Source organism: Peromyscus californicus, unplaced genomic scaffold (genome assembly GCF_007827085.1).
Source record: "Peromyscus californicus insignis strain IS unplaced genomic scaffold, ASM782708v3 Scaffold_6__1_contigs__length_162567912, whole genome shotgun sequence".
NCBI lineage: Eukaryota > Metazoa > Chordata > Mammalia > Rodentia > Cricetidae > Peromyscus > Peromyscus californicus.
The window spans coordinates 40,584,894-40,605,054 of record NW_026294584.1 but is presented as its reverse complement, the minus strand read 5'-3'; the positions used below and the strand labels follow the sequence as shown (position 1 = coordinate 40,605,054).

General features: G+C 38.8%; 1 protein-coding gene across 1 annotated transcript in view; it reads left to right on the top strand.

Moving 5' to 3' along the window:
- Positions 1–20,161, top strand: part of Grm8 (glutamate metabotropic receptor 8) — a 797,537-nt gene that overhangs the window by 363,246 nt on the left and 414,130 nt on the right. The window contains exons 4-6 of the mRNA XM_052720824.1: positions 4,870–5,005; positions 5,836–5,990; positions 6,883–7,020. Of these exons, the coding sequence (XP_052576784.1) occupies positions 4,870–5,005; positions 5,836–5,990; positions 6,883–7,020 (429 nt within the window). The remainder of the gene's footprint in view (positions 1–4,869; positions 5,006–5,835; positions 5,991–6,882; positions 7,021–20,161) is intronic.

Here is a 20,161-nt window from a genome sequence, read left to right as displayed (position 1 = left end):
GAGTATAGAGTGACTATACATTGAAGTTTAAGTCAAGTCTATAAGCTTCCAGAGTTCTAAGTATCTTAATTAAGTTCCTAATAGTCGATAGAAGTGCTGTATTTATGCGCCTGTCAATCAGATTTACCAGGAATAACCTGCTGGGTTTTTTAAATGAGTCTTTAAATTTGCTTTATCTTATTCATCAGTGACCTGCAGCCACCAAACCATTATGCTTACAGGTATAGTCAATCAAGGATGGGCATGGTGAGGGGCAAGTCTGTACTTAAAATGTTCTGGCTGTGAACTGGCACTTCAGCCTCCAGCAGCCTATTGATGCACCTGTTTCTGTTTCCCTGTCAGGAAAGTAGTGATGATAGCAACCTCAGGGTGCTGCTGTTAGGTGTGGTGATGGAACCACAGAATGGATGAGAGTGAAAAGGAGTGATGACTAGGGGTGTACTTACATAGCAGATGATCCTTAATGATTGCTAAGGAATGAAACAGGGAAAAATTATACAGGTGGCAAACAACCAGTAAAGAGATGTTGGAAAACAGTTATAAATTTGGGGTTTTTTTGGGGGGGGGGTGCTGTATGCCAAGCTTTACAATTGTTTCTTGCAGCACTGGGTGCTGTAGAAAAGGAAGCTAGTGCCCCTTGAATCATACTCTGTCAGTAACTACTCAGAGTGAAATATCACAGCAGAGACACAATGGACAAATTCCCCAAGGAGAGGCCCTGTCTCCTCCTCCTAGGTGTTTAAACTAAGGCAGTTTCTTCTGGAAGTAAAAATATATTATTGAATGCTATGTGGAAAGTGCATCTTTTATTAGGACTGAATATTTGGCTGAGTCTCACTTTATTTTGAAATGAATTCTAGCATTTGAAATGATTGATTTTTAATATGAATCAGTGGACCATCTGGGACCGTGGCTTGTTTGCCATTTATTTCTGTGTTTTGATAGATCTCTTGTGCTACCTTTCATTGTTATCCAGTGTTCCACTCTTGTCTGACTCTCATATGCACATCTTGTCTCTCAGCTAACTGATGAAACTGCTGAGTGCAGAAAATCTTTGAATGCCTATATAGCTCCTGAAACATAGCAGACCATGAGTGCTTATGAATGGATTAACTGTCTGTCTTTTTGAATGATGTAGAAATAGAAACTGTGAATGAGTTTCAAGGCTAAGGAAGATATTCTAATCTTCTAATGCAAATCACGGGAGAAGTAGTCACTGTATAACTTAATAAAATATCCATAAGGTACCAAACATTAAAATGCCATGTCCAGTGGATTTTCTCCAAAGGTATTGGTTCAGCTGAAATAGATTAAACATGCAGTCTCTACAGAACATTTGGCCAGATTGGCAAGTATAAGGAGAAGGGCAATAATTTAAAAAAAAGTGAAGTGGACATAACCTTTTGTTAAAATCCACCATGCCTAGCTCAGAATTTTATAAACAAGAATCTCTACCAGGTCCTCAGTGAAAAAGTAAGCCACTGAATTCAGACTAAACCATATGTGAAGAATGATTCACCTGAAATGATTATAATGAAAAAAATTCCAACTGCCATTTCTTCTGGCTCTGGAGTTGGAAGTAGTCTCAGAATGATGCCCAGGATGTAACAGGCCTTTAATGCTTAAGTAGTACTTAAGTAATCATGGCAATTTAATTAAAAAGGCAATCATATTCTGAAACATTCATTGTTCCTTGAAGAGTTGTCACAGTTTCATGTTGCCCTTCGGCAGTTACCTTACATTGTCATTCAGCCATTCTTGATTTTCAAAGAAATTGTAGTTCTCAGCATTCTTCCAGTCTTGGTTCCAAAATTTTTCTCAAAGATGTGATCTTGGTTCCCAGCCTCTCAATGGATCCCTACCACAGCACGTGATTTGTTCGGATCTTCATCAGCTTCCTTCTTTCTGCTGATCTAAATATCAATCCTCAATCTCAATGCTAGACAGAGTGGTAGCTGCAGTCTCCTTTCTCTCTCCTCAGAAACACAGCCTGATGGATGTTCCCTGGGTATTTGGAAGACACCTGCTTGGAATCAACCCACCCATATACCTGCCAATCCTCTTGAATTATCCACTTATTTAATCATGTCTTCACAAAAACTGGTCACCATGACTGAATCCATGGAAGCACACTTCGTGCCTTCCTGTTGCATCACTGTTTATATCCAATCAACAGGAAGCATTCTAGCTTGGAACTTCCAACAGAGCTCTCTCTGTTCTTCCTGCCTTATTTATTGTTCCCTACCACGTATACCAATAATCTTCTCAGTGGGATTTCTTCTTCCATTCTTTACACTTTGGGTCTCCCTTGACATTAGCAGTCCCCATCTGTTTTCATCCTTGGAATGCCATGTTTAGGCAGCCAATGTTTCCTATGGGCCATCAAGGATTTCTCCACCCCTTACATTGTTCTAGCAGCTCTTTCCTGACATTTCCAATACTATTCTCTACATGCCCTTCATCTTTTTGAGGCCAACTAAATTATATCTCTTCAGAGTAGCCTTTCCTGACCACTGACTGAACCAGCCAACTAAAATCCCCTTGTTCTTCTTCATAGGGCTTGCAATAATTCATACTTATGTACTTACTGTTTACATGAAGCCTGATTTACTTATATTTCTAAATTCTCTAAAGGCAGAGGCCATGTCCATTTTATTAACCATTGTATCCTCATTCCCTACACATATTTTGTAAATACTGGATAAACCCTTGCTCTGTAATGAATTGATCACTGTAACTCTTCCTGGTATACTAGTAGACTGGCTAAGCATAGGAAGCAGCAAGGCTATGAACAGCTCTATCCCCAACGACTAAAGAATAAGGTTACTACATTTCTGTGACGGGGTGTGTATAATATATTCAAACATATATGAAAAATTATTATTGTTTACTCATCCATTCTTGCTGTACACATCAGGGCTGATACACACGTTCAACCAGTTGTCTCTTGCTAGGCTCAGTTTTCTTCCTAAAAGAAAGCTTATCTCTTTCTGTATTGTTAGTGTTAAATGAATTCTTTTTTTTTTTTCAAGATAAAGTCTAAATTATGTAATGTCTTAGTTCAGTCAAGCTGCTGTAGTAGATTACAGTATGCTGGTGGCTTATAAACAATGAAATTTATTTCTCATACTTCTGGAGGCCAGAAGTCTAAGATCAGAGTGCCAGAAAGGGTAGATTCTTCTGATGGTTCATTTCTTAGTTCAAAGATAATTGATTTTTTTATTGTGTTCTCAGATGGCCTGTAGTATAAGAGTATTCTCTAGTCTCTCTTCTCACTCCTCTTTCCCTTCCCCTTTCTCTATTTCCTTCCTTCCTCTCTTCCTCCCTCCTCCCCCCTTATTTCTTTCTTCTTTAAGAAAGGATACTAATTTGGTTCATGAGGGCTCAATCCTTGTTACTCAGTCTCCTCCTAACAATGTTGTCTCAATACCATCACACCAGGGATTAAGTTTCAGTGCATGATTATCTCATATACAGTCCCTCGAAATCCTGACAAATGTATTCTTGCTCTGAACCTGGCCATTCTTTCCAATTTCAACTTTAATCCATTTATACTCTAGGCTGACATTAAGCTAGCTCTTTTACACCTTGTAATCTATTATGAATCTCTCATTTTCCCTCACACAGTGGTGTGTGTGTGTGTGTGTGTGTGTGTGTGTGTGTGTGTGTGTGTGTGTGTGTTCCTTGAAATCTGGCTTTTTCAAGCTCTCATTTTCTTTCCTCTCTGCTCCCATTACATGTTGTATTTTTGTAATTCTCCAGTTTATTACATATTCCATGGCAATTTGTTATAGTATCTGTCTCCAGATTAGATGATGTCTCCTAGATTAGATAGATTTTGCAGGATCTAATACATAATATAGAATGGTAGCCAAGAATTGTTGAGTGACTGGTTATTGTTAGTTGTTGAGAGTAAAAATACCCTTGCCTACTGAAGCAGTGTCACAAATGACAACTTCATTCTTAGCTGACTCAAAAAAGCTCATTTAAGCTACACTGCAATAAAACCTATAGCTAATTCTATTTTATCTTCCAGTGTTAAAATATGTTTTGTCTATGTTCCACTGCAGTCAGGAAATCAAAGAAAAACAAAACAAAACAAAACTCTTTCTCTGACCCCTATCTTGGAGTCTTGGAGGCAGAGTCTTCTCTGAACACCTCTTGGCTTCTAATTGTTTTAGAAAAGGCTGAAAGAAGAATCCTGGATCCCTCCTTCTTCCTCTCTTTCTTTTCTTCCCCCCTTTCTCCCTTTCTTGGTTTTGGCTCAAGTAGCTATTTTGATTTGTATGATGGAAGCCTATGTCGACCGAGGGCTTGAGTCTTGGAGACTTGTTGGATAGCCTTGAAGACTATTGTCTCATAATGTACTCTGCTGATGTGTGAAGCAATGCTATGAGCAACATGATGAAATTAACTTTAAATGAGATCTACTAATAAAGGAAAGCAGACAAAGGGTCTTGCTATTTGATAGTAGCCTCACATGCAATATATAGTCAGAGGTAATTTTATCACTTGCATTTAGTTTTATAATAAATAAATGTAAAATGTCCCCCTTTCCCTTCCATCCCCAGGATCTCCTTACAGATCTTAGATCAGTTACTGTACTTCTCTAAACCTTCACGATCACCACCATGAAAAACAACAAATGTTTAAATTTGTGGAAGGAAATCAAACTCATATTAGTGTTGTTTACTTAGTGCATATATTATAATAAAAACAGACACAATTACTTAAAATAGGCCAGAATGGCAAATGTTTGGAAAAATAATACTTTGTAGTAAATAATGTGCTTTTACAATGCAATTAACCTCATTAAGTTTTAATTAAATAATTGCCTTTTCTGAAACAACTCTTTCCCCCCTCAAACAGGTGGTGTTTGCATTGCTCAATCACAGAAAATCCCACGTGAACCAAGACCTGGAGAATTTGAAAAAATTATCAAGCGCCTGCTGGAAACACCTAATGCTCGTGCAGTGATTATGTTTGCCAACGAGGATGACATCAGGTGCTGATTACTTTCTTCCAGGATAGAGGATCAGATTTGTGCCCCACATCCTTTCCAAGCATATTTTCTGAAAAGCATAAAAAGCTTGTGAGATTCACCAGAATTGCTGGTTTCTTAACCCAAAGGCTACCTTCTGCTTCTGACCCAACAGCCTTCTTACTTCTATGTCAGCTGTGCCTACAGAGTAAAACCTGGAATTGAGAGAGATGAGATAATTCAGAACAAGAGACAGAGTGATGAGAACAGGTTAAGAATTAGCCCAATTAACACATGCTGGAGTCTCAGCTGCATTTCCTTTAGGAGGTGATAAGACTCAAGCAATTAGAATGATTGACTAATTGTTTAACAGTGACCTAGTGAGAATTTTTAACTTTATAAAACTGGTTGTGTTGGTTTCACTTTTTGTTGCTATTACTGAATACCACACACTGGGAAATTTATTAAGAAAAAAAAAGTTGTTAGGGCTCTTGGCTCTGGAGATCCAAGAGTATGGTTCTAGGTGCTTTTTGGCATCTTTTAAGGGCCTGTCTTCTGGGTGAAGACATGGAGGGTATTATATGGTAAGTCAGAGAAGTGTCTCACTCTGGGCTCTGCTTCTCTCCTCATAAGGACATTCATATCATCCTGGGACCCACATTCCTGAGTTACTCAAACCTGATTTCTCCCAAGAACACCACCGCCAAACCATTAACATATGTATTGGAAAATTAAGTTTCCATGATACATGGAATTTGGAGAACACACTCAGACCTGAGCACTGGTGTTATGAGCTTCATAATTGTAGTGATTCTCTATAAATGACATGTGTTTGTTTCATTCCATTCCTATAGGAGGATATTGGAAGCAGCAAAAAAATTAAACCAAAGCGGGCATTTTCTATGGATTGGCTCAGACAGTTGGGGATCCAAAATAGCACCTGTCTACCAGCAGGAGGCGATTGCAGAAGGGGCCGTGACAATTTTGCCCAAAAGGGCATCAATTGATGGTAAGGTTGCAATAAGGATAATTCATTTCATTTCCGTCAAATCAAAGTTCAGATGCAGGCTGGGGACATAGCTTGGTTAGAGTACATAGAGCTCTGTGTTTAAACCACAACACTGGAGAAAAAATAAGGGAATGAAATATTCAAAGTTATAATTCAAATATGAGTTATACTCATCATTGATGATTCTGAATGGAATGTACATACACTTCTGTTGGCACAGTAGTCATTTCCACTATGCAACCATTATATGCTAAAAAGTGTACTTTAAAGATTGTTTTCCTTATAAAAGAGCACTAATATTAAAATCAGACATTTCCATGATGCTAGTTACTGTAGTTTACTTTTGTGGACTTTAATGGGCATTTATGAGGGTTATAGATTGTTGGAGGGAAAGAATTTGAATAAAACACTGAATACATTATATTAATTGATCCTACGGAAAAAAATGAAACAGAGAAATTTTGGAGGAAAACTTAAATATGGATGGTCTGTTTCCCAAATATTGTCTGAATACTCTTGACAATGACTTAAATTCCTATTTTTTTTAACATTATCTTCTGAGGTAAGGTATTGTTTCTAGATGTCTTCTCTTAAATGAGGTGATTACCTGAGAAAACTAATCATTTAGACTACTTAGTCATGACTCTATAAGATTGTATAAGTTCTGAATGACTCATTGTTAAGGGAGAGAGAAAAGAATTATTTATTTATTATATATATATACTATACATATATAGTATGTATATATTATATATGTATTACATATAATAATATATGATACATTTATAATATGTTATAAATGTTGTTCAATAAAACATTTCTTCAAGGTTATGGTGGTTTTTTGTTTTGGTTTTGAATGAATACTGAAACATACCTTTTTCCTCTAACATAGGGTTTGATCGATACTTTAGAAGCCGAACTCTTGCCAATAATCGAAGAAATGTGTGGTTTGCAGAATTCTGGGAGGAGAATTTTGGATGCAAATTGGGATCACATGGGAAGAGAAACAGTCACATAAAGAAATGCACAGGTAGACACACATGTCTCCTTTGTTATACTTGTTTTCACATGACCTAAGAGAGGAAGTGTTTCTCTGTGTCATGATAGGGAATCATCTGTTTTCTCATGTCCCATATTTCCTCAGTTTATCATTCAATAAACTGAAGCTTGTTCATTGTTTCTTACACTTTATCAACAACCATTCATCAAAAATATACCATGTGGGCAGCATTGGGGTATTTCAATTGTATTTGACTAACATATTTTAAGTATCTTCTTTTGGGAAAGTACTTTAATGTGTTTTAAGACAGACAGTCAAGATATGGTACTATTTTCCAGGCATTCATAGTGAGAGTAATTGATCATAAGTTGTTGCAAGACAAGTGTTTTTAAACTATTACAATGCGTTCTTCCATTATACTATTATTCTCAATCTAGCATAACAGTTATTCCCCCAGAAGCCCCAGCAGCTGTGATTTCTGATGCTTTTAGTTTCTATTGCTTGTCCTTAAAAGAATAATCATTGAGTGCCCCTCTTTAAATGCAGGAACAAAACTGTTTTATTTGCAGAGAACATGGCCATGTACATAGAAATAGTACCTTTAGCAGTTACTACTAAGCAGTAAATTTAATAAGCTCATAATACAAGGTTAATATAAACATTTATCTGTGACATAATTAGAATCTAACATATTGAAATTGATATTTAAAGAGTATTGCTCATAGCATGATTTTAAAACCTCAGAAATTGTTAGGGATAACGACACTGAAAACTACAAGAGTTGATGTGAGTTTTCCTCTTCACCTATATTTTGAGATGTCTTACTTTCTGTCTATCTTGCATCTTGTTCAAATGAAGTGGTGATATGCTAAATGTTAGTACAGCCATATAATCAGAAAGAAAATGAAAATGCAAAAATTGGTGCAAAAAAAATCTTACTTCATGCTTCCTGTGCCAAGCATGGAGGGAAGGAAGTGAGACAAGATCCATGTTCATAAATTTACACATGCATCTGAGGTGACAGGAATGAATTAAGTAAATATGAAAGTGAAGCAATATTTCCAGATGCTGAGATAAATTTAGAAGAAATGAAAGAAAAACGAATATGAAAGCGAGGCAGGATGGAATTGGGAGAGAGGGTAGCAGTTAGTTTGTGTGGTCCAAGGGCGATTCACACAGGGGTGACACTTGAGAGGATACCTTGCTAGCATGTGAAGATGTCAGCCATGTGAAGACAGGAAAATAGCAGGGGCTAAAGCTGGAATGACTTTCTTTTGATTGGATAGAAAAAAAAAACTCAACTGTTGGAAGCCAGAGTTTGAGAGTGTGATGATTAAAGAGAAGAACAGCACTGGGCTTATGAAGGAAGAATAAGGAATGGTCTTCAGAGTTTCCAGTTGAGAGATGTGGGCTTTGTCCTGCTCACACGGCAGAGTGACTTGGGTTTTTACTCAGAGGAATTGCTAAGATGGGAGTTTCATGAAGATTCTTTTCGCAGAAATGTAAGAAGGTTGAGAGTTCAGGAGAGAAAAGAGGGGATGCCAGTGAGCTCAGCCAGAGTCCTGGGGATTGACAGTCACCATCAAGGGCAGTAGAGGGTGTACACAGGGCAAATACTCCGGTGATGTAATTAGCCGACTGGGAAAACAACAGAAGGAAATAGATGCGCTGGGAACTAACTTGGACTTAATTTAGATACAATCTGTGCGGTTTTTCAGTGGGCGGCAACACAAGGTCTGGGACCCTCTATGGAGTTCACTAAAAGTTCAAATAAAGTCATAAATAGAGATTTTGAAATTAGACACAAGGACAGGAATGTATTTAATCATCAGAGAAAGGATGGAGAATGATAGGAAACTCAAGGGTGGTGTCTGAGTTTGGTTTCTGTCACTGCGATAAAGGGCCATGACCAAAACCAACGTTTGGAGGAAAGGGTTCGTTTCATCTTAAACTTCCGTATCATAGCCCATCACTGAAGGAAGCCAGGGAAGAGAACTCCAAGGGGAATATGGTGGCAGGAACGGAAGGAGAGACCATGAGGGAATGCTGCTTTTTGACTTCTCTCTGTTGCTTGCCCAGTTTGCTCTCATAAACAACCCAGGACCACCTGCCCTGGGGTAGCACCACCCATAGCAGGCTGGGTCCCCCCACATCTGTCATTCTGGGTCCCTCTACATCAGTCATTCTGGATCCCCAACACACATCAGTCATTCTGTGTCCCCCTACATCAGTCATTCTAGGTTCCCTAACATCAGTCATTCTGGATCCCCGACACACCAGTGATTCTGGGTCCCCCTACATAAGTCATTCTGGGTCCTCCACATCAGTCATTCTGGGTCCCCCCCACATCAGTCATTCTGGGTCCTCCACATCAGTCATTCTGGGTCCCCCCACATCAGTCATTAATCAGGAAAACACATCATAGACTTGCCTACAGAACCATTTGATTGAAGTATTTTCTTAATTGAAGTTCCCTCTCCCCTGACCCTAGATAGTGTCAAGTTGACAAACAAGAACAGCAACCATAACCAGTATGGGAAAAGAGAACAGAATAGTGGGCTTGAGGGAGGGAAGTGAACTGAGTGTTGAGATTATTCTTAGTCTGTGGTGGGGAAGACACAGCACTCAGAACTGCAGAGAGATATGGACCAGGGAGAAGTGGGAGAGACACAGAAACCCTGGGGGAAAAGTAGAACAGAATAGAGGAAGAAAAGATGCTTTGAAGAGAACTTTAGCAAATAAATAAAAATAAATAAATAAATAGATAGATAGATAGATAGATAAATAAATAAATAAATAAATAAATAAATAAATAAATAAATAAATAAATTAAATATGCTAAGAAAACCTGAGAAAAAAATTAAAGGTAAAGGTTTGAAAAGGCTCCAGCACATAAGCGTGTTTTCATATAAAATTGGAGAGAAACTTCTAGAGAAACTCCAGGGCAGGCAGTAAGAGGCTGGTATTACTCCTAAGCCATTATCTTTATTTCAGGGAAGTATTATATTTTATATAATACTTTATATATAAAACCAGAGCGGGAAATTTAATGATTAATAAATGCTCATTCTGAACTTAGATATGAATAAAGTTCAGAAAAGTGCATGGCTCCAAGTACAATGCATATTTGGTCACCGGAAGGATTTGGGAGAGTACAGCCAAGACGAAGGCAAAGGTGGGTCCTCGGTGACATCACGGAGTAGAGTGTGACAGACTGGTGGATGACCAGCGAAGGCCCAGCTTCTTAGAGCAGAGGGCTCAGAAGGAACAGTTGGAAATAAAGGACCAGTCAATAAAGCTTAATAAGAAAAGACATCCGTTACTTTTCCCATCTCAGTGAAAAACAACAACAACAACACCCACCCCATCAAAACAATAAAAGCCAGGCAGGATGTGCTTTGGTTCACAGTTTCAGAGATGCCATTTTAACGGAGTCCGTGGCTCCACTGATTCCACTCCCATTGTGAGGCAGAGCACATGGAAAGAGAATGTGGATAAGGAGGTTGTTCACCTCTTGGCAGATACACAGGAAGCAGAGAGGGAGGGAGGGACTAGGGACTGGCTGTGGCCTTCAAGGGCACACCTCTGCTGATCTAATTCCTCCTACTAGCCCCCACCTCCCAAAGCTTTCAGGGCCTTCTCCACTAGTAGTGCCACCTGAGAACCAACTATTCACAAAATGCCAGTCTATTGAGACAATTCAGATTCAAGCCACAACAGAGAATTTATGTATAGAGGGACCTGTGTTTCTCACTGATATATAGTCTCACCCCATGCTTACTACTGCATCTGGAACATTATTATTTGGTCCTGTTACAAATTCATAACCTATTGTTTAGACTTGGGCCATGAAATACACCAGCTCTTGAAACAGAGAAACTTACTTTTCCTGTGGGATGTGTGTGTGTGTGTGTGTGTGTGTGTGTGTGTGTGTGTGTGTGTGTGTGTATGTGTGTGTGTGTGGTAGGAAATTGATTATTAACCTATCACACACATTATTAATGGAATCACTAGGTTTTCCTAACTCCTATTTTCCAAGTAAATTGAGGCATGCAGTTATACCACTGGCATCTTTAGATGACATATGCTTAGTATATTACATATACTAATACTACATTAGTATATATTATATATATATTTCAGATATAAATACTTGTTGAATGAAACTTTGGTGGCAGGTCTGCTTCACAGTTCCTTGAATTATTTGGACATTGTTATAAATGTAATAATTTGCTCAATTAGAACTATTTTAATGTAATGAAAGGGGTGTTTAAGTGCTGGGGGGAAATGTGGCTTAGGGAAGGGGGTCAATAAGATTTTCATTCAGATCCCATTTCGGGGACACTGAAGTAGCTTGCCTCTGCTTTCTAAAAAGCAATGAATGATGCTATAATTAACTTTAGGAAAGTAACTGGTGAATGTTTGCAAATTGTAAGAAAAGGTATTTGTGCCTTAGATTATTGTCATAATCCATTTTCTTCTCTATTTTGGGGAAGGAGGGAAAATGATAAAACATGTTAGTGGTTAAGTACTTGAGAGGAAAAATCACTGTATTTGCATGAGTAAAGGTTTGCAGGGTCTGGAGATTATTTTTTTTTAATTGGCTTTTAAAATTTTAGGGCCACAGAAATGGATCAGTGGGAAAGGCACCTGGCACCAAGTGTGATGACCTGAGCTGGGTTTCTGAGATCCACAAGGTAGAAAGAGAAAACTGGTACCTGCAAGTTGTCCCCAGAGTGCCACATACCACCCCACCCATAAGTTTGTTTCTTCAGTTCTTGTTTAACCACTCACAATGAGAAAAAGGAACCCTAAGAACGAAATATTCCCAAGGAGTCCCTCCCCCATTTAGACCATCACTTGTGGATTGTATGTGTTGAGTAAATTTTCTATTAGACTATGGTAATTGGTGACTGTAGCAATTTTCTTCCATTGGGGGTGATACTGGTAATATATTTACATGGATAAGAGTGTGCTTCCCAGCAGCATTGGCGTCTGCCTTATTAATTTTCAGGAGGCAGATTATCTTCCAGCAGTGAGGGGCATCCTTTTCCTAACATTAGTGTGGTTCAGGCAGTTTGAGATGATTTCCTCCCCCAGTGTCTCAGGAAAGCTTTCAGAGAGATGTGTTAGCACTTCTAACTTTTGATATGCTGGCCAAACTCCAAGTGAGGTAATTCCTAGCATCCACTTAGCTACTTATGTAGTTATTATTGCTTCTGAGAGCTGCTGAGTTCTGAAAGCTACCACTACTTAATCCTACTTAAAATTCCCTTTGTCTTTCTCACCAAGAGAAAAAGGACTCTCCTATACTTGTTATCAGTGATGATGGCTGCTATTTGATAGACATTTATCTGACCTTCCCTTCCTCCTTCCCTCATTCACCTCAGTGTCAGTGTCTGTCCACTCTCCCAAACCCAGACACCCAGACACTCCTGAGCAGTGTGTCTTCATTGTCTCCCCATCTCCACACATTTCCCACACATATTTCTCACTCTGGCCCTTGCCTCCACTTCTTTCCCATTGTTTTCTATGTTACCTCCTTTTTTTTTCTCTCTCTCTCTTTCCTCTGAACAGTCTCTTCTGTGACTTGACTTAGTTCAGCGAGATTGCTACTGGCAGAAAAGGGGTTTTCTTTAGAGATGTCATGTGCCTCATTTAATGATTGTCTTTTCCACTTAGTGTTTTCTCCCGTGAGGGCTGATAATGAGAATTACAGGAACCTGTACATACGTTTGAGCTCTCATCTCACAGCTGGGCTGTTTTTCAGCTCACATTGTGTCTGCATTTATTTCTGCATCAGGAATTAAAAATGCCTTTGGTATTGTCAAAACACCAAGAAGGCCAATGAACTCCATCTACCTCCATAGAATTTTCTGGTGATTCATTTATCCATTCTTCCATCAGCCATTCACCTGATGATGCATTTGACTAGACCACTGTACGCCAGGCACTGTGCTCCATCTTTGTAGACAAACAGTACTCCTCCTTTGCCCCCCAGGTGGTCATGGATGAATATTATCCTTTTAAATCTAAAGTTATTCCCTTGTCTGTTCTGTTTTGATCCTCAGCCAGCCCACTGGGGCACACAGCTTAGCCTGTATGCAGCCGACACTGAGGTTATAAATGGTGGTGAGCATATGCTACATGAAATGGCCTATTGATTCTTATTTATGATGATGGAAATGGTGGTAATGGAAAAAGCAATGCACAAATATGTTTCTTCCTACAAACAAGCAATTTTGTCAGAGAACCAAATAGCAGGCACAATAATTAGCTTCTGCAAAGGCCTGTCAGTTTGTTTCATAGTGCCAGAGTGACTAGGTAAGTTTTCCAGGATAGCTACCTCTCAGCAGTCATTTATTTTCTATGGAAGGCTCTGAAATGAGGATGCTCTCCTCCATTCTCTCAGGGCTCCAGAGGCTCTGCAAATGAATCGGGTAGTTAGCCAGGGATCAGATTTCTGCAATTTGATTTGGTGATTCCGAATGAAAAGAGGCCCAAATCATAATAATCTCTGAATTATAATGTGCTCTAGTAGTCTCGTTTGTCCACTTGCCCAGACTAAGATTCCACCAGGAAGAGTGTCTGCACATTAGCACTCTGAGGTGGCCATTGGCCGGTTTGCTTCTGCTCTTGGCAAGGAAAATAGCAAAAATTCCAGAATGACTTATTTATTCTGTTTCTTAAATTCTGTATTGAATTCCAATAGGCGCATCTGAGATGGCAAAACAGGCATTGATTTCAGACATACTAGATTTCAGAACTCAGAGAGAGAATGTAAAATCAAAATCATTCTCCAATCTTCTAGATAAAGAAACTGGAAACCAGGGAAGTGAATTATTAAAACCACTCCAAGTGTTAAGTCTCAGAGCTGTAACTGGAATCCTGGAGTCTTATTTGAATTTGTCCTTGTATTTTACCCTCAAATGGCTATTTCCTTATTTCATAATTTTCACCACACTGTCAAAAATATTTTTGTTTGCTCCTCTGTGATGCTTTATGTATATTTTAGCAGCCTTTCTCATTGCTATGACCAAATGCCCAAGAGAAACAATTTCAAAGCATACAGTCTATCAGGGCAAGATGGCCATGGAGTCTGGGTTAGCTCTGTCTGTGGCAGCTGGAGCTCTGACAGTGTGGCTTGTTAGATCTCATAGGCTGGAATCAGAAGAACTGTGTATGAAATGGTGCTGGGTTATATTCAGCTAAGCCTGCTCCCACCCCACCCCAACCACCCACATCCTTCAGCCAGGCCTTGCTTCTGAAAGCAAATTTTTCCCAACACAGCATCTCCAGCTGGAAACCCAGTATTCAAATACATGAGCCTGCGGGGGACTTTGCATATAACAATAATGCATCGCTGGATTTTAAAATCACTAGCTAGAAAATGAAAAAAAAACAAAGAATATAGTTGGTTGTTATCCAATCATGCAGAAAATGGTAAATATTTTAATATTCTTCATATGGCCTTTCAATTATATATGTGGTTTTTGCTAGTGACTCTGGAATACCTCGAAGGTTTTTATATAGTTCTGTGTTTCCCAGCCATTTATAAGAACAGAACTAAGACTCAGATTTTATAGCTCCAAATCCAGTGACACTGAACTAAAGCAGGCTACTTTGCTAAATTATAGTTAGTTTGCCTAATTATTCATTACTTTTGAGCAAAATGAAACCAAAACAAAAACCCCAAATCACTTACTTTTAAGATCAGTTTTGGAAGAGCCATAATATATACCAGTACCTCTAGAAAGGCCATTTGCCCACAAATTACCCATGTGCTTTTTTAGGATGCAGATTTAATTTTGTGGGTCTGGGATGGATTATCCTATATTTCTAAGCAGTTTCCAGGTGGCTTGAGTGCCAGTGAGCTCTGGGGACATGATAGTTAGCTTACATTGATATCAATGCCACTTGAAACTTACTGAGCAGAATAAATATTCAGCTGTACTAAGGATTACAGATAAACTCAAAATGTTGCCTGCACAAGATCATATAAATAAAAATTTTAGCATTTATCAGCAAATGCAAAATTATGCAATCAGTAACCTATGCTTCATACATTATCCTCAATAAATATGTAGATCAGTAAACTATGCAGGTGTGTGTGTGTGTGTGTGTGTGTGTGTGTGTGTGTGTGTGTGTGTGTGTGTGTGCTTTCTCATAAGGAAATTTGAAAGTGGAAAGCTTTAATTTAACAAAATGCATGCAGATGCACCTGTATTTTTAAAGTCTGTAAAGAAGATTATAAAGTTTGCCACATCAAGGACAACAGATACTCTGAAAATGTCAGAAAACGTACTTTCAATCATAAGTGCACATAAAGTACAGGAGTTAGAGGTGTCCAGCGGCCAGCTCAATTCTTTCATGTTGGAGAAAAACAAACTGGGGTCCATGTGGCTTAGGTGAACTATCTAAAGCCCTTTAACTGTCTGAAAGCCTGAAGTCTGATTGATACTTGGCTCTTTCTTTGTTCCTGTCTAAACTCTGAAGGCCTTTGCCAGAATGGGGCTGAGTTACTTTGACCTATTCCACTGATTTTCTTGGTTTAGTGGCCAGGTCTCTCAATGGCTATCCACCGTTATTTATTCCATCTGTGTTACTGTGAAGGGTCATATTGAAAATTTCAGTCTGGGAATATTAATTCTGCTACCAAGTAACTATGCCTGAATGGTCTATAAATGCTAACATTTTCCAGACAAGAACAAAACAGAAAAATGCCCATTTTTAAAGCTAACTAATGCAATGTAAGACTTGATGATACTCTCTTCCTGTAAAGACCACAAGACCGTAGAGTTAGTGGGGTCAAGTGGGAGCTGAGCATATCCAGATGATTTCTTGGATATTCCACTGAAACACTCAGATGTTGAGGACACCTAAGCAACTGAGCGCTCCTTGAACAGTTTCAGGATCAATCTTGGGATTCTTTTAAACTGGTGTGGTTTAAGGAAATGCCATAGATATTATCACTTGATGAACCAAGAGAGCATTAGCCCAAACATTTAGGAAAACATCTGAACAGAAGAACTATCTAACTGAACAACAATAACCAAAACCACCACCACCACCACCACCAACAACAACAAATGAAATATTTAAAGGCAGAGGAGAGCTAAAACAAAGTGACCTGAGCTTCCTGGGAGTAGTGGAAGAAACTGGAGAGTCTGAGTAATGTTCCGGTTGCTTAGGACGTTTGCGGAATGCTGTAGTCTGCTTAACAACTCCACTCACAAAGAACATGCTTGGTGAAGACAGTGAGGAAGATGGAGGCAGCAGGCTAGAGCAATAACGGTTCTCAATCTGTGGGTCTCTACCCCTTGAGGGTTGAATGACCCTTTTACAGTGCATACCAGATATCCTGAATATCAGATATTTACATTGCAATTCGTAACAGTAGTGAAATTATAGTTATGAAGTAGTAACAAAAATAATTTTATGGTTGAGAGTCACCACAACATAAGGAACTGTTTTAAAGGGTCAGAGCATTAGGAAGGTTGAGAGCTACTGTGCTAAAGTTTGCTATTAGACAGGGCTTGTATCTTCAGAACTTAAAGTATATTTACTATCCTCTAACTTTTAGATAAGTTGGTCAGTAATTATGGCCTGCTTTATATTTTGTTTTAAAAGCATTGCACTTATTCTATTGCCAGCGATACTTACCTCACTATCGCTGGCAAGGTAACAGTAATGAAAAGACAACTTGGGAAACAATGGAAAAGATGAGTTAAGTGTGTATACATAATTCAAGCCTCATGTGTTTATTTACTTATTGGTTTTCCTGTTACATTCCTCAGCCCTAGAAGAATAAAAGCTTCATGAGGGCAGAAACTTTATTTCATCTCCTACTGTATCCAGTTCCTTCCACAGCACTTGGCACAAATCCTTTTGTTAAAACATAAATTAATGAGTCCCTGTCATATTTTATTCATCATCTATATTTTGTCAAACATCTTCTACTAGATAACAAGGAAGTGGCAATGGACAACAAAGAAACAGTTGCTGTTCAAATTGAGCTTAGAGGCTATTTGGAAAGAGGAATTATTAAGCCACATCCTTACACTGAAATGTATTATGTAATAAGAATAGGAACACACAGAAGGGAGAAGTAATGTAGGGAATGAAAAAAGTTGTAAACTTTAAATTGAAATTAAAATATGAGCAGAATTTAGACAAAATGAAGAGATGTATGTTTCCAGAAAACTTTTGTGGAAGAATATAATTGACATGTAGAAAGAATGGAGATGCCAGATGGATTGCCTAAGTATGATCAAGACATTAACTATGCCGTTATTTGCATGTAGGAGAGATAGTTCAAGATCTTTCTAAATATATCTTTGCATCTGTGGCTAGTAACCTCAATTCTAGATGAATACAGGAAAAGAATATTTACCTTACAAAGCTATTGGTGAAATTAAAAGAGACACTGTGCACAAAGCCTGTTGTCTGTTACACAGAAAATACAGTAGACTTTGCTGCTTGCTCTTGGGCAAAATTTTCCCCTACTTTAGGTCAGAACTGCCCAATAAAAATTTCTTTGGTGAGTAAAATTGCTTTAGATTTCTGTTGTCCAATAGAGTAGCCACCAGCTATGTGTGGCTATCAAGTACTTAAAATATGGCTACTGCAAATAGAACTGAACATTTTATTTACTTGTTATTACACTACATGTAGTGTAAGTGGTCTCCTATGGTTCATGGGTCTCCCAGTAGACAGAACCATAGAACAACTTTGTTTCAGCACACCCCCAATGCAACTCATTTAATCCTGACTTTCTTTTAGTTATAGCAGTACTACCTTGCTTACCAGTGTGTGGTGAAAGACTGGTTGGCAAAGTAGTTCTAGCCAGTGATATATATGGGAAAGTCTTCCAGGACCCCTAGGAATGGGGTATTTTTGTTGTTTTGGTTACTGTTATGTCTGTAGCTGTGTCTGAATGTACAGTTGAGAAACCATGCTGAGCACAGCACAACAGACAGGTGGAGAGAATGTAGTCTGCTACAACTTTGAGTTAACCAGCTCTGCATCACTGACTTTCTAAACATGACCACCCAGTTAGTGAAGGTAAGATGCGATCTAGTAAAATAATAATGATGTACAGCTTTCCAGCAATATTTTATTCGGATGTATTTCAATATAAATAGAAAATTATGACATATATAACAAATGATATTCATTAATTCATCAAAAATAATTCCCCTTTAAGCATTATGTCCTCTCTTCTACCAGGATATTTTACAAATGGTACTGATGTTTTACTTACGCTCAGGTGGACAGGTTTCCAGCTAAGCACTTTTCTTTGCAGTGTAAGTTAAAACCTGTTCAAAGTGTTGGCAAATTCATCAGCTATAACATAAGACATAAGAGGAACATGGCATTTCTATTAGGTTTTCTGTGTGTAGTAAAGTTTTCAGTGCCATTGGTACCTATATCCTAGCTGGATGGTCTCACACAGGTAGCTTAATCTTGTTATATTCTTTCCACACCTCATTTCTTCCTTTTTCTAGAGTTTAGTTTTGACGATGGTGCTTAGTGCTCACAAATGTCATTCAAATTTGTGTTTCCTCCTTCTGGTACCAACATTGTATTACTAAACCATTGAGTTTAAGTATATAATCTCCTTTGTTTTCAGAAAGGTTGCCTAAGTTGTTATACATCTCTACACTGTGCCCAACAGTTGGCAGATATGGGATGTGTCTAGCAGTTCTGGAAAAAGATAGTATTCTGACAACTGGGGAACATCATTCCACCCATGTGTTACTTTCTATTAAAGCCATTGACCCACCCATGACCTTCCAGCTGTGGGTGTATTTGCTTAAGTTATCATACTCACATGGTTAGAATTGCAGATTTTCATTTGGGAAAACGGTTAATATTTTTCATTAAGGACACTAATGCTGGCTTGAACTCTGTGTCTGTGGCCCACAAACAGCACAGCTCTCTCCTTGCTATGAGACTCAGGTAGAAGCAGGCTCTGTTTGTATTTCTAGCCAGACATCTTTTAGAAAGAGCAGGTTGTGTCAGTTAGCAGAGCTGTGGGATGGGAGCAATACTCATTTCTTTGCCAAGAAAGAGTCTCAGATCTCCAAATATGCTGATGTGGCAGACCACAGGGAGATTACCTAAAACCAAGAATGGCTCAGGATTCCATCAGACTATGAGATAAATTAAATAAAATTCAAATCCCCCCAGCCACCAGAGCCAGAGGACATCAGAGAAGAAAGGAAATGTAGAGGTCATAGTGTCTGGAGTTTTGCTCAGCTTTGCCTCCAGGCTGATGTGAAATGAGGACAGAGAGTACACAGAAACATTTTGGTTTTACTGATTCAGTAGAACTCTTGAAGGCTCTTATTGGTACAAAATGAGGCTTTCTCGTTGACTCTAAATAGGCTTATTAGCAGCACACAGAGGATTTCCACTGTGATCTTTCCTTTGTCCCTCCTCAGAGGGAAGGCATAGGTCTGAAACAGGCTGATAGCTGTGGAAGTGAAAAGTACCCACAGATGGAGGGCAGAGAGCGGGCTGACTGCCAGTGTAGGGCTGACACCCTGAGGAGTGTCATTTGTCTAAGCCACTTTGATGAAACAGAGCCCTCTTTTGTGCACGTGTACCTGTGAAAGGGAGCAGCAGCGCAGCAGATCCAAAGTCCCAGAAAACAAATCATTCATATTGATTTAGGACGCCCACCTACTCACTATATTTCTTGAGTGTTAGTTTACATTTCAATACACGGCTGACATCCTGGAATTATAACTTGTTTCCCACAGGGGGTTCATTAATTGGTGCAAAAGGTTTAATTTAGTAGAGTCCAAGGAACTCTTTAGCTTTTTCTCCCCTGCCTAGTGACAGAAAAGGTTCCTATTGTTGATTTCTGTGTGCAGTTGGTCTGCATCCTCCCTAAGACTGGCACAAAGCCCGGCTTTAGTGTGCTGTGTGAGCTGGAGGACTCCCCCGCTGGCCCTAAGGGCCAAGGGTTTGATTAAATGTTTAAGTGACCTTTTAGGAGATATGATTATGAGAATGGGCAAATAATTTGTTCTCATCCTTCATAGCTGCAGTGTGTCTTTGGGATATGTTTCTACAGAGTTGGAAAGAGGGTGGATAAGGGAGCCATTGGTGATGTGAGGGGGGGGAAGAATGATGAGGGTTTTTTTTTTAAATTTTTGAAAGT